Source organism: Mandrillus leucophaeus, unplaced genomic scaffold (genome assembly GCF_000951045.1).
Source record: "Mandrillus leucophaeus isolate KB7577 unplaced genomic scaffold, Mleu.le_1.0 Scaffold26, whole genome shotgun sequence".
Taxonomy (NCBI): domain Eukaryota; kingdom Metazoa; phylum Chordata; class Mammalia; order Primates; family Cercopithecidae; genus Mandrillus; species Mandrillus leucophaeus.
In genome coordinates this window covers 4,260,685-4,273,806 of record NW_012102698.1, presented here as the reverse complement: position 1 = coordinate 4,273,806, position 13,122 = coordinate 4,260,685, and the positions used below count along the sequence as shown (strand labels likewise).

Sequence of the window (13,122 nt, the reverse complement as noted above, 5' to 3'; positions counted from 1 at the left end):
ACTCTAGGCCCAGGATGTGGCTGGGTGCTGTGTGTGATGCCAGGGGCCCTTCTTGCTGAGCCCATGACATAGCTGCGTGTCTTAACAGTGTCCATCTCATATTAGCAGTAACTGCATCAGGGCTACCCCCAGCCCCTCTGTGCACCCTCACAATGTCACAGAGCAGATGGCAAACTCACTGCCTCCCTCCCCTGCCGTGGTGCACACAGGCAGAGAGAACCTCATGGGATTTACCACGTGGCCTAGGCCGGCAGCCTTCTTCAGTGAACTGAACTGCAGGTAGAAACCATGAGTCATCCAACTGGCTCCTGCTGGGGCCAGGACTGGCAGATACATGGGCAGTTCTGCCTTGCAGTTCTGTCCAAGGCAAGGCTGTTACCTCAACCTGTCTCAGGAACGCCTAGCCCCGGCTCAGCTTGCCCTCTCCCTTCCACAAGAGGTGGAAGATCTCCAAGTGCAATTCGCCGCGAGGCACCACCTACACCCGCTCCCCTGGCCAGTCCCACAGCTCAGGCCTGCGCTGCGTCAAGACTTGCCTGATCATCACGCTGGCTGGCACATCCCCGCCACTGTACTAACCCAACAATGGCTGCACTCTGTCCCCACAACAAGACTGCACACTGCTGACTAACTCAGAGCCTGTCCCCTGACACCAGGCACAGCATAAGCTCATGCAGGCCTCACCGCAGTAAGGGTCTGCACGTGAGCCAGCAGCACCCCAGCCAGCGCGGGACGCCTGATCCCATCACTGCATGTGGTCCTTAATCATTCAGATCATGCCGTGACGTCCACCTCACTCCCTGAATCAGAGTGGAGTTTTGTGTAGTTTAACATTTTCCTTACACAGTAAGGAAATCATTCTTTTTACAGGGATTTGATACGTAACTCACAGAGTATAGTCCTTCCAAGTCAGAGGTGCGCTTTTCATGAACTCCAGCATTTCAGCTGAGGCCACATCTTGAAATGCAAGCCCTCATCAAGGCAACTGTTCCACCCTAGGCCATGCCTGCCTACCCCCGGCCACCCCACAGAGCCTTCTACGATTCACCAGCCAAGTGAAAGGGACGACGGGCACCCTGGTCTAGTCTCCCAGAGCTGAAACCCCACAGCTCCAGGCATTTCAGTTGACAAGTGGCAGAGTCTGCACCTCACCTTTATGTGTTCCCAGAACCTTATTGTCTTCTATGGAAATAAAGTGACCAGGTCGAGGCTGCAAATACTGGAAAACAAACATTTCATTATCGACGGAGATCCAGGCCCAGGGCAGACATGCAGCCCCATCGCTTTGTGTCAAAGACCAGCACTGACCTGAAGAAGGAAATGTTCAAAATTCCTCTTCCCGATGAAACACATACCCATGCTCTGAAATGAGAAGATGGCAGCAGTGAGAGGACCAGAAGTGGGGGTGGCCCACACTGTACCCAGACATCCTGAGCGGGCCCTGGGGCTTCCCGGCCTCACCCCCCACCTTGCTTCCAGGGTAAGGGCCCGGCTGCCCACCAGCACCCTTGGCCGCCAATCACAGCCGGCGCACACAAGGCCAGGACCTTAGAGGACACCTCACTGTCTCAGCCTGCAGGGTCTGACCCCGCGAGGCAGAACCTCACACCAGCTGCCCCGCGGAAGAAAGAAGGACCTGGGGAGAGACAGGGACCAGAGGAGGGGCAGAAAGCAGAAAAGCCAGGCCTGAAGCTAAGGCCTCAGGGTAGGGCTCCAGGGGAGTCAGAGGAGAGGTGCCTTCCTCAAGTACATCTGCCCCAGCTGGGGAGCCTGGGCGGCGTGCGCTCTCCACCGTGGCCCCAGCAGGGGCTGCATCATTTACTCTCGGGTTTGTGTCTCTCAAGACTGCCCCTCCATCCCTGCAGCTCCCACCACAGAGCAACGCTGGAAACGGAAGACTAGAGAGGAGAACGGGGGTGGGCGTGCTCTTCAGGGAAGATGACTCTGATGAAAGGTATGGCCGTTCCATTGCCAGGAAGAGACAAGAAGGAGCGACAGCTCCCACCGCACCAGCCCCGGAAGAGGTGAGGCTCATCCCACAGCGCCCTCGCCCTCCATCCCCAAGTTCCTCCCACGGACTTCATCCTAGTTCCGCCAATGCTCTCTTTTTGAGACAAGTTTCGCTATGTTGCCCAGGGTGTCCTCACGCTCCTGGGTGCACTCGATCCTACCGAGGAGCTGGGGCCACACGCAGGCACCCCCATGCCATCCTCCTGGCTTCTCCTTGCCTCAAGGCCTTTGCACTGCCATTCCCTCATCTGGACTTTCCCAGCCCTCTCTGGGACACTGGATCCCCTCATCCTGCAGGTCTCAGGTTCCATGTAACTTCTTTTGAGGCCGTTTTTGGCATCTCCATTTCCTACTCTCAGACCCCACTGGTGCTTCCCGCCCAGGGTCCTCCACCTCCCTCCGTAGACATTTTCTAGGTTTACACTGATTGGCCTCCTGTCTGTGTCCCCCACTCGCGGGTGAGCTCCATGGAGGCAAAGATGGAACTCTGTGCACGTCACCATATCCTCGAGGCCCAGCAGCACAGCGCCTGGAACAAACGGCACCGAACGAGTCTGTGCCAGGCGAGTAGATGACAGGGCACATCAGCGTGCAGACGGTGGCAAAGCACCTGCCCCTCCAGGGGTCTCGGTGCTGCGTCACACTGCCTGGCACTCACCTGGCAGGCAGGCCATCCTAAGAGCACCCCACCAGCTGCGAAGGCGGCGGGGAAAGCTGCCTATCACAAGGGTCAGAGGAGAGGAAAAAAGCAAGGAGTCTCCTGTAGGCTGCTCCCGGATGTCAGCAGAGCCCTGTACCGTGCGCCTGAGCAAACTCCTCCATCTATTGCTCCAAGGTGGGCCTTTGATGTTAGGTCCTGGAGAAGGGGAAGTGGTACCGGACCCACAGGCCCAGCTGCTCCGCGGCCGTGCAGTCGGGAAAGGGAAACAGGCACTAATCAAAGGAAACTGCTCACTCATACCTCTTTCTTCTGAAGCACATGATGAAGTCTATTCTCAGCAGCGATTTTCTTTACAAACTCTTTTGTTAATCCCCCCAGAGGGAAGATGGTTCTCCTCAGGGCATCCTGGGAAACCTGGCTGAGAAAGAAGGTCTGGTCTTTAAAGCTGTCAGCTGCCTGGAGGAGTTTTACCGCTGCCAAGAATAAAGAACAAAAGACGTTGCAGGAATAAAAATAATGATACTTCACTTTCAACAATGTCCTTCTGTTCCCTTAGACAGACTATCCCTAGCCTGTCAGAAGCAGACAACAACATTCAATAGCAACTACTAGGGAAAAGACCGCCACTGGGTTAATGTAAGAAAAATTTGTACCTCCAAAAAAACAAGGATTTTATATGACAAATTATTCCAGCTCATATTTCAGAATATAATATTTTCAAAGATGAAACATCACATGAAAAAATGTTCTGAAGTGATGAAAAAAAAAAAAAAAAAAACACCTAAAATAAATTCAGCCAAATCTTGGAAAATGGAGTAAGCTAGCCGCTTGTAGAAAATTCTACTGACAGCGTCAGCTGTGGTTTCTTCCAACAACCACAGGATGTGTTCGTGCCACGGTGGTTTCAAGAACTCTACACTTTCCAGGTTCACTGCTGGGCCAGCACCAGCAGCGTTCTACCTGTGAACACATTAGCTTTCTTGGTAAAAACATTTTTTGCTTAGAGTCTCAGCTGACATCTGTTAGGTGCCCCTGCAGTTCCTCCGACATTCCCTATGTGATTGTAAAGAGCCATTTCTGGCCTTAAGGCAATGGAGCAGAGGTGTGAGTAAACCTGGCTCAGAACTGTCCAGTTCTCCACTTTCAAGTTCAATGATCAATGGCAAAAAACTAAGACGAATGTCAGTTTTCTGGCTTCTTTCAATCTTTCTCATGAACTTCTCCTTTCGAGTTACACTCAGAGCACGCCACATGCCATAACGGTCAGACAGCACACGTACCCTTCCTGGCTTGGCAGAGCCACGCGTACAGCATACACACTGTAGCTAGGGCTGTCCATCTGCTGATACCCACGTTAGCCATGAGAGGGAGAATTCTCCTCACGTTACAGAGGGGAAACTGGAACCAGCCCGGTTCATTATACATGACTCGCCCAAAGTGATGCAGGTGGAGGCGGCGCGAATGCAGGCTGCCCAGCCTCCCAAGTCCCACTCCCTTACTTGGCAGGTACAAACAGCAGAACTGAGCGACAAGCGAGACTAAGTTCAACCAACCAGTCGCCACGGAAGCAGGGCGCTTTCCAGAGTCCACTTTTTATTTTCTTTCTTGAGATGGAGTCTCGCTCTGTCGCCCAGGCTGGAGTGCAGTGGTGCATCTTGCTCACCGCAATCTCCACCTCCTGGGTTCAAGTGATTCTCCTGTCTCAGCCTCCAGAGTAGCTGGGACTACAGGCACGTGCCACCACGCCCAGCTCATTATTTTTTGGTATTTGTAGTAGAGACGCGGTTTCACCATGTTGGCCAGGCTGGTCAAACTCCTGACCTCGTGATCTGCGCCTGCCTTGGCTTCCCAAAGTGCTGGGATTACAGGCATGAGCCAGGCATGAGCCACCGCAACTGGCCTCAGAGTCCACTTTCAATCCCAAACTAACTGCAGTCAAACACTGCATGTAGCCTCAGAAAACTAGGAGCCATTTGCATTTTCTTCTAGTTCTGAGTCATTTTAAAACAAACTAAAAATCTATGATTTTCAAAAAAGCAAGCTGGTGACCCTAACTGAACTACTGTAGAGGAAAAGCACAGAAAGGAATGAACAACATTTGGAGGAGGCTGCCTGTGCTCGAGCCTCACTGACCAGCCGGCGCCCGTGCTGGCTCTGCCAGGCCGGTGGTAGGACGCTGTGCGGGGGAAAATCGGTCTAGTCACAGGCCGGGCCTAGGAGCGCCAGTCTCAGGTGCTGACCAACCCTGAGCCCAAGCCCTCCACTGCCCCTACAGGTGCTCTCCCCAGAGACCCAGGCCAAGCCAGGGCAACTGAAGAAGAATGAAATGGAAACCTTGAGTGTGCCTACCAAACCAAGTGAAGGCCAAAACATTGTGGCATCATCAGAACTCCCACACGCCAAACACACTCAACAAAATGCATCCATCAGTACTATCAGACATCTCCTAGGGCACGTGGCCTATAATAAAGGTCGATGGCTCTGCAAGGCACACAGTGTTCTAGGAGGTAAGCAGACACATCTATTCAACATGGAAATTAACCCTCCATTTCCTCAGGTCCCATAAATGCACAATTACTTGGTGAATTCCACCCCGGAGTTCCCAAGTAGCAGGACTCTGCATTCAAACCCATGTCTTCCTGAAATGGGGGGCTGTCTTAGGGGAGTGGGCTGCTATTCTCTGGGCTCAAGTTAGTACAGTTACCTGATCACCCTCTGGCATAAGGAAGGAAGGAGAGGAGGGAACAGAGGGTAGCAGACGACTGTTGGCACACTCAGGGCTCCCTTGACCAAGCACAGCCCTGCCCCATCGCTGCAGCCTTCAGGATAGGCTCAGCAACGCTGAGGAAAGAACTCAGCTGGGGCCTGACCCAGCAGAAACAGCAGGGGCTGGAGAGTGAGCAGAAGTGCACTGCAATCCAGCTCTGCCGCCCGAGATACCTAGGTCAGGTGGCTTCATCCAGGCCTCGGTTTCCTCATCTGTGAAACGGGATGAGAGCACACACCTCATGGACTGCTAAGAGGGGCGATGTGAAATGTGTGAGGCCAGGCTTGGTGGCTCACACCTGTAATCCCAACACTTTGAGAGGCCAACGTGGGAGGATCGCTTAAGCCCAGGAGTTCAAGACCAGCATGGACAACATAGCGAGACCTCATCTCTCCAAAAAAATGAAAAAGTTAGCCAAGCGTGGTGGGGTACACCTCTGGTCCCAGCTACTTGGTGGGACTCAGGTGGGAGGATCACTTGAGCCCAGGAGGTGGAGGCTGCAGTGAGCCAAGATTGGGCCACTGTCCTCTAGCCTTGTTGACAGAGACCTTATCTCAAAAAAAAATAAAAATTTAAAAAAGAAATGTGTGCATGTAAAGCCCTGCCCCAGCCCCAGTCCCAGAGACCCCTGTTCCCTAGATGGCAGGACAAGGCTCCCTCCAACATCTGAATTTCTGGACAGAGGAGCAATGCTGCCCTACAGGGGTCCTACACTGATGGATGCTCCCTGCAGAAACACAGCTCTGAGCTCCACTTGGTTTTTCACTCAACAATGCAGGGAATTCCTCTTTTCTACATACACATGTACACCAGAGCAAGCCAGCAGCTTCCCAGCTCTCTGTCTGCTATTGACTTTTTTCTAGAAAGGTGAAACCTGGCTCCCTAACACACATATGGCTACAAAGCCTGACTGCTGAGCCTATGCGATCCACAGCAGATCCTGTGCTCACAGCACATTAAAAGTCTGCCTGAACCGCATGCCCTTGAGAACTTATTGCTAAGTACAGGGCCTTGGCTAGACTGACAGCACCCCAATTATCACTGTCAAATATTTACCCAAATATTTTTGGAACATTCAAATCACCAATGCACAGTGTCTAGAGCTGGATTATCAATATCTGATGTCATTTTCCACCAGCCCTCACCATAGCCAGCAGGGACATCTCTTACTACCCAATCACAGGCCCTGAGGGCAAGTGCCCTCTTGGTAACCGCACCTTTTCAAATGTGAATCCCATACAAGCTACTCTGGAGCACAGAGGGAGGGGTGGCCGTGATCCTCAGGCACAACCCACTGTCATTCCTCAAAAGATTTCACTCTATTCACAAGAATTCAGCTCTGATCTGGGCACTTTAACTTACCATTCCTAACTTCAAACCGATTTCGGAAAAGCCCTTCTGGCCTCTTAATGTGCTTCTGCTGAAAGACTTCTTCATCTTCCAGTGAAGTTCTTGCGTAGTGGCCTGTGGCAATGGCATCTGCCCCTGTGAGGTTTTTAGAACACAAGGATCAGGTTTTAGACTCAAAACTTGCAGGCCTTGATCAGCATAAACCAAGGCACAAAAGAAGAGTACAGACCCCAAGTCTTTAGGCTGACGGGCTGCGCAATCCACCTTGCCCCCAAACATGGAGATCCCAGGGAACAGAGGCACACATCCAATTCCATCAAACAAGCAGCCTTGGACTCTGAAGCTGATACAATCTTGCTACTTGAAGTGTTACTGCACTTTTAAGAGCCTTTCCAAAGTTAACTTCTAGCTTAAGGAAACTGTATGAAATGCACAGAAAGATTTAAATACAAAATATTTCAGGGTTTGTTATAATACTAAGGGAGGCCAGGCGCAGTGGCTCATGCCTGTCATCCTAGCATTCTGGGAGGCCAAGGCGGGCAGATGATTGCTTGTGCTCAGGAGTTCAAGACCAGCCTGGGCTGGTGAAATCCCATCTTTACAAAAAATACAAAAGTTAGCCGGGCGTGGTGGTGCACACCTGTAGTCCCAGCCTCTTGGGAGGCTGAGGTGGGAGGATTGCTTCAACCTGGGAAGTCGAGGCTGCAGGAAGCTGAGATTGCACCACAACACTCTAGTCTGGGCAACAGAGTAAGATGCTGTCTCAGAAAATAAATAAAATAAAATAAATAAATAAATAAATAAGCACCAAAATGGACCCAAATGTTCACCACTGGGAGAATGTGAAGTGAATGACAATGCACTGCCGTAACAACGGGGGTCCTTACGGAGAATGTTTATTAACACAGGAAAACGCCTGGCACTGTTCAGCAGGGTGAGGATGTAACACCATGATTCCACTGTTTTTACTGTAGAGAAACAACTGAAGAAAAGTCTCAGGTCTATTCCTTTGATTCTGAGAGTGAAATTGTAGGCGTCATTTCTCCTCTTTTAAATTTTCTGTAATAAATATGTACTGTTTTCATCAGAGTGAAGAACCGTACGCACACTGTTTCTTCTTTTCATATTACACAAAGCCAAAGAGCCTAAGAAGGTGCATACGAGTCCAGAACCTTTTCATTGTGTAAAAATTCCAGATATTTGGGCCAGGTGCGGCGGCTCATGCCTGTCATCCCAGCACTTTTAGGAGGCCGATGTGGGTGGATCACTTGAGATCAGGAGTTTGAGACCAGCCTGGCCAATATGCTGAAATCCCATCTCTACAAAAAAAGTACAAAAATCAGCTAGACATGTTGGTGGGCACCTGTAATCCCAGTTACTTGGGAGGCTGAGGCAGGAGAATTGCTTGAACTCAGGAGGTGGAGGTTGCAGTGAGCTGGGATCGCACCACTGCACACCAGCCTGGGTGACAGAGTGAGACTCCATCTCAAAAAAAGAAAAAATTACAGATACTTAGTTTGGGAGAGACTTTTATGAAAGGTGCAGCAAAATGGATTCCATCCTTAACCAACCACACTAGCTCACTGTAAACAGAAGACACAGCAAGAATTAACTGCTGCATATTAACGACCTGAAAAAGGCACTTCAGAAACACATGATCTCATCTTGACTGAGTTTCTCATAGAGAAAACAATCCACTTTAAATCTATGTCCTTAAAGAACAGCCCTGATACTAGAAAAAGTGCAGGATGCCCCTGAGAAGTGCGGTGAGTTCAGAAGTCCGGGTGTCATGTCCTGTCATCCTGTGTTGCATGGTTCATGCCTTTCATCCAGGTGTGGAAATATTCACTACAGCAGTTCCTTCCACAGCGTGCCTGACAGCCAGTCACCTAGGGGCTCCCTAAAAAGCTTTTGTGACAGAGCGCTCAGTGCTTCCATTCCTGAACAGCTGCCTGCGCCTCCACCCCAGGGAACTCTTTCTCCTGCCAGTCCTAACTCTGTCCTCTGGTCACACAAAGAATGTCATCCTAACTCACACACTTGACCACTGCCACTATGACCCAAAGTAATCTCAACAGTTCAGGGAGGACATATTTCTGGATACCCTGAAAATAAAAATCAATTCACATTCTATCAGTCTGTCACTCTTTTCCTGAATAACGGACACGGTCTAACCAGGACAGACCATGGTGGACGCGTCACTCCTTCCCAGACATTCTCTGATCATCAGGGTGAGCTCAGTCTGTGCTGACTTTGACAAAAGACATCACACTACTGGCTCAGTCAGCCTGGGGGCACCCAAATCCCCCAGATTTTCTGCATATTCAATGGCAACCAAGCTAGGTCTTTCCAATCTTGTACTAGGAGAATGAGTGAACCTAGTTAGCAAACTGCATTTATCTCTATTGAGTTTCATGTTTTTGGTGTTAGCCCAGGGTTGAAATTTAAGATTTTTCTTTTTGATTTTTCTGTTTTTGTAGGCATTTTATTCCTAACTCCATAAACTTTCATGATCATCATCAACTCAGCTTTAGGTTGCTCGTATACTGAGTCTGCAAGCCTCAGCTACATCATTGCTAAAAGCGCCGACGCTACTGGGCCCCTGGCTTACAATGGTATCTCGTAGCCACACACAGCAGGGTGAGCTGCAGTGGAACACAGCAAACCAAGAAGCCCGAGCCAGAACGTCAGAAACTCGTTATGGTGACTCCAATGGCAGGCAACAGGAAAAAGAACCTAAAATTCATAAATCATAGCCACAGACATCAAGAGGTGGTCTACGCAAGCTATTCAGTATCAGGAGTTTCCATAAGAAGAAACTGGCTAGGCACAGAGGCTAACGCCTGGAATCCCAGTACTTTGGGAGGCCAAGTCAGGAGGATTGCTTGAGGCCAGGAATCTGAGAACAGCCTGGGCAATACAGTTGTGACACCATCTCCACAAAAAATTAGCCACGATGGTGGCACGCCTGTGATGCAGGCTACTCAGGAGCCTGGGGTGGGAGAATCTCTTGAGCCCAGGAGGTCAAGGCTGCAGTGAGTCATGATCGCACCACTATAATCCAGCCTGGGTGACAGAGTGAGACCCTGTCTCTAAAAAAAAAAGAAGTTTTAAACCCAAATTACTTACCAAGATTATCCACAGCATAATGAAAAAAGCAACTGAATTTGATGTGCTTGTTGCAAACTATGTCAGGATTGGGAGTCCTTCCTTTTTCATACTCATTCAAAAAATCACTAGAATAAAAGAAAATGACTTCAGTTCCAAGTGTGAAACATTCCTCAAAAAAAAAAAGTTCACTAAATTGCTTAATGTAGAATTTCTCCTTGTCATACCAAAACTGTAATTTTCTGCAAAACAGGAGAGCTTCAGTATAAAGCCACTGTCTTCGAACATTTGTTTATAACCTGCTGCATGGGCCACCTGACAAGGTGTTATTCTCTGCTGGCTCAGAAGCCACCATCTCCGTGCAGGCTCACAGGGCCTATGGGGTCAGGAGTGGGGAGTGCCCCTGCCTCTGGGACTCCTCCAACACAGCAGGGCTTAGGTGAGGAAGAGAAGATGCCTGAGTGACAGTAGAAATGAAATCCTCTAGACTTCCGCTGCAGGGCTGTGGTGCTATGCTACTATACATTGGCTTTCATCCACAGTTCCTGGCTTGCAACTCCCTTAGCCTGTTACTGTTTTGTTGTCATGCTAGGTGCGGTGGGCCTCAGGGACGGGCCTCATGGATGGGCCTCTGACCTCACCCGTTAGTCCTTTGCTGTCATGCTGGGTGCGGTGGGCCTCAGGGACGGGCCTCACGGACAGGCCTCTGACCTCCTGCCCTCCTTTCACTGCATCTTTCTTTTTTTTTGAGACGGAGTCTTGCTCTGTCATTCAGGCTGAAGTGCAGTGGTGTGATCTCAGCTCACTGCAACCTTCACCTCCCGGGTTCAAGCGATTCTCCCACCTCAGCCTCCAGAGTAGCTGTGATTACAGGTGTGCAGCACCATGCCTGGCTAATTTTTGTATTTTTAGTAGAGACGGGGTTTCACCATGTTGGACAGTCTGGTCTCCAACTCCTGGCCTCAAGTGATCTGCCCTCCTCAGCCTCCCAAAATGCTGGAATTAGAGGCGTGAGCCACCGCACCCGGCCCACTGCATCCTTTTCTTTCTTTGTAGAGATGAGGTCTTGCCATGGTGCCCAGGCTGATACTGAACTCTAGGCCTCAAGCAATTCTCCTGCCCCAGCCTCCTAAAGTGCTAGAATTACAAGCACCTACCTTTCTGACTGTAGGTCTTAAGACCCTCCCCAGAGAGTCCCACTCTATATCCTGGGAGAAGGAATGGCGACGTCATGAAGCCTCCATAAAAACCCAAGAGTACTGGGTTCAGAGAGCTTCTGCACAGCTACACTTGTGGAGGCTCCTGGAGGGTGGCCCGAGGGAGGGTGTGGATACCCTTTCCCCATACCTCACCCGGCCCGACTCTTCATCTGTATCCTTTGCAACATCCTTTATAATAAACTGGTAAATGTGTTTTTCTGAGTTCTGTGAACCACTCCAGCAAGTTATTAATAATCGAACCCAAAGAGGAAGTTACGGGAATCCCAACGGGAAGCCAGTGGGTGGTAAGTTCTACAGGCTCACACTTTCCACTGCTGTAGAGGGAGAGTCCATCTTGGGGACGGAACCCCCAACCTTTGGCATCCAGCACTGTCTCTAGGTAGATGGTATCGGAACTGAATCAGAGGACACCCAGTTGTGTCCACGGCTTGGTGTATGGAGACAACCCCCCACACCTTTGTCACAGAAGCCTTCTTCTGTCAGGATGCCTGCCATGGTGAGAGCAGAGGAGAAACCAGTCAGAGGTTTCCCCGCACCAGGGCTCTATGAGCCATTCTGCAATCTCAGCCTGGGATGCTGCGCCACTGGGAAAATATACCAAAAATACTTTCCTCGCATGACAAACACACTTCTGAGAACAAGCAACCTCTTGGGTGCTTAAAGTGGATCAGGCCATCCTAATTCAGTGAATTTCTGCTCTAACAGACTGACTGAGCGTGGGAAAAAGATGCCACGATACCAGCAAGACTTACATAGTCTTCGAGGATTCACTTCAAGAGGGTTATGACACCTATTTTGGGTGTTTAAAAATGGGTGTATTTTTGGTATAAGTGATTTTTTTCATTTAACCTAAAACTCTCTATTAATCAACAAGGGTTAAAAAAAAAAAACCAAGGCTGATCAAGAGGGTTGTGTTATGCAGACAGATCATGGATCTGCACACGGTCAGAGGTTCCTTGGATGTTTTCCACGTTAGCAGGTACCAAACTGTTTTCCTACTTCTCGCTCCCCCAGAAGTTCATAAAAGCTCATGTTGTTCCACGTTTGCAACAACACTTGATATTATTACACTCTTTCCACTTTGCTTTAATTATTAGAAAGTTGTCAGGAAGCTCATTAAACTATAAACTACTTAAGGCACAGTCTGTGTCTCTCTATGTCCTAGACCCAACAAGCTTTCTATGTAACAGTCATCAATAAATATTGAAGAGGTCGAACATTTAAATCAGTTTCTGAAGACATACTGTTAACCCTTTCCTAAACAGCGGACGGGAAGGTGTGTCGTTTGGCATTAGCAAAAACAATGGAGTGGCCTGGCCTCTTCTCTCACTGGAAAGAAGAGAAGCCTTTCCTGCACTTCGGGAGGGAGACAGCAGTTTAAAAGACTCAGCAGCTAAAACGTATCTGGACTCTGATCCGTGAAGGCCAGTGGGTCTTGAATGAAAGAATACGAAAGAAATTTCTGGAGAGCCCTACTAGAGGAGTGAGTGTTCGGCAGGAAGACAGTGCCTCCACGGGCAGCTGGTACTGGGCGAGGGCAGAGGGCAGGCTGGCTGGAGCCTGGGGCGAGCTCGGGGGCAGCCCCAGAGATGGGAAAAGAATCGCCTCCTCCTTTCAGTCCCTATCAAGCAGCGCCAGAAGCCGGCAGCAAGCACTGGCCTGGAAAGCTGGGTTTTAGTCCCAGCACTGCTCCTCATTTGCCACAGTATTCAAGTCACTCTTCCTATCTGGCCTCAGCTGAGCCAAACTTCAAAAACCACGTCCACGCGTACACTTTGAAAAAGCGGTGCGAGCAGGTGAAGTGTAAGCTCACTTGGATTCCCTGTTGTCACCTCAAACTCTACAGTACTCATGAGGAATCCCCTAAACCGGCTTTCCCCAGCCACCCAGCCTTGATCTTGAAACTACTGCTGATTGGCCGGGCGCGGTGGCTCAAGCCTGTAATCCCAGCACTTTGGGAGGCCGAGACGGGCGGATCACAAGGTCAGGAGATCGAGACCATCCTG

At 50.1% G+C, this 13,122-nt stretch overlaps 1 protein-coding gene across 3 annotated transcripts in view; it reads right to left on the bottom strand.

Annotated features, from left to right (window-relative positions):
- Window positions 1–13,122, bottom strand: part of TRMU (tRNA 5-methylaminomethyl-2-thiouridylate methyltransferase) — a 29,398-nt gene that overhangs the window by 4,605 nt on the left and 11,671 nt on the right. For 2 of the 3 annotated variants that reach the window (XM_011984050.1, XM_011984051.1), the window contains exons 3-7: window positions 9,918–10,024; window positions 6,801–6,923; window positions 2,972–3,144; window positions 1,309–1,362; window positions 1,153–1,219 (exon numbers count right to left, since the gene is read on the bottom strand). In XM_011984050.1, the coding sequence (XP_011839440.1) occupies window positions 1,153–1,219; window positions 1,309–1,362; window positions 2,972–3,144; window positions 6,801–6,923; window positions 9,918–10,024 (524 nt within the window). The remainder of the gene's footprint in view (window positions 1–1,152; window positions 1,220–1,308; window positions 1,363–2,971; window positions 3,145–6,800; window positions 6,924–9,917; window positions 10,025–13,122) is intronic. The other variant, XM_011984053.1, reaches the window with a different exon arrangement.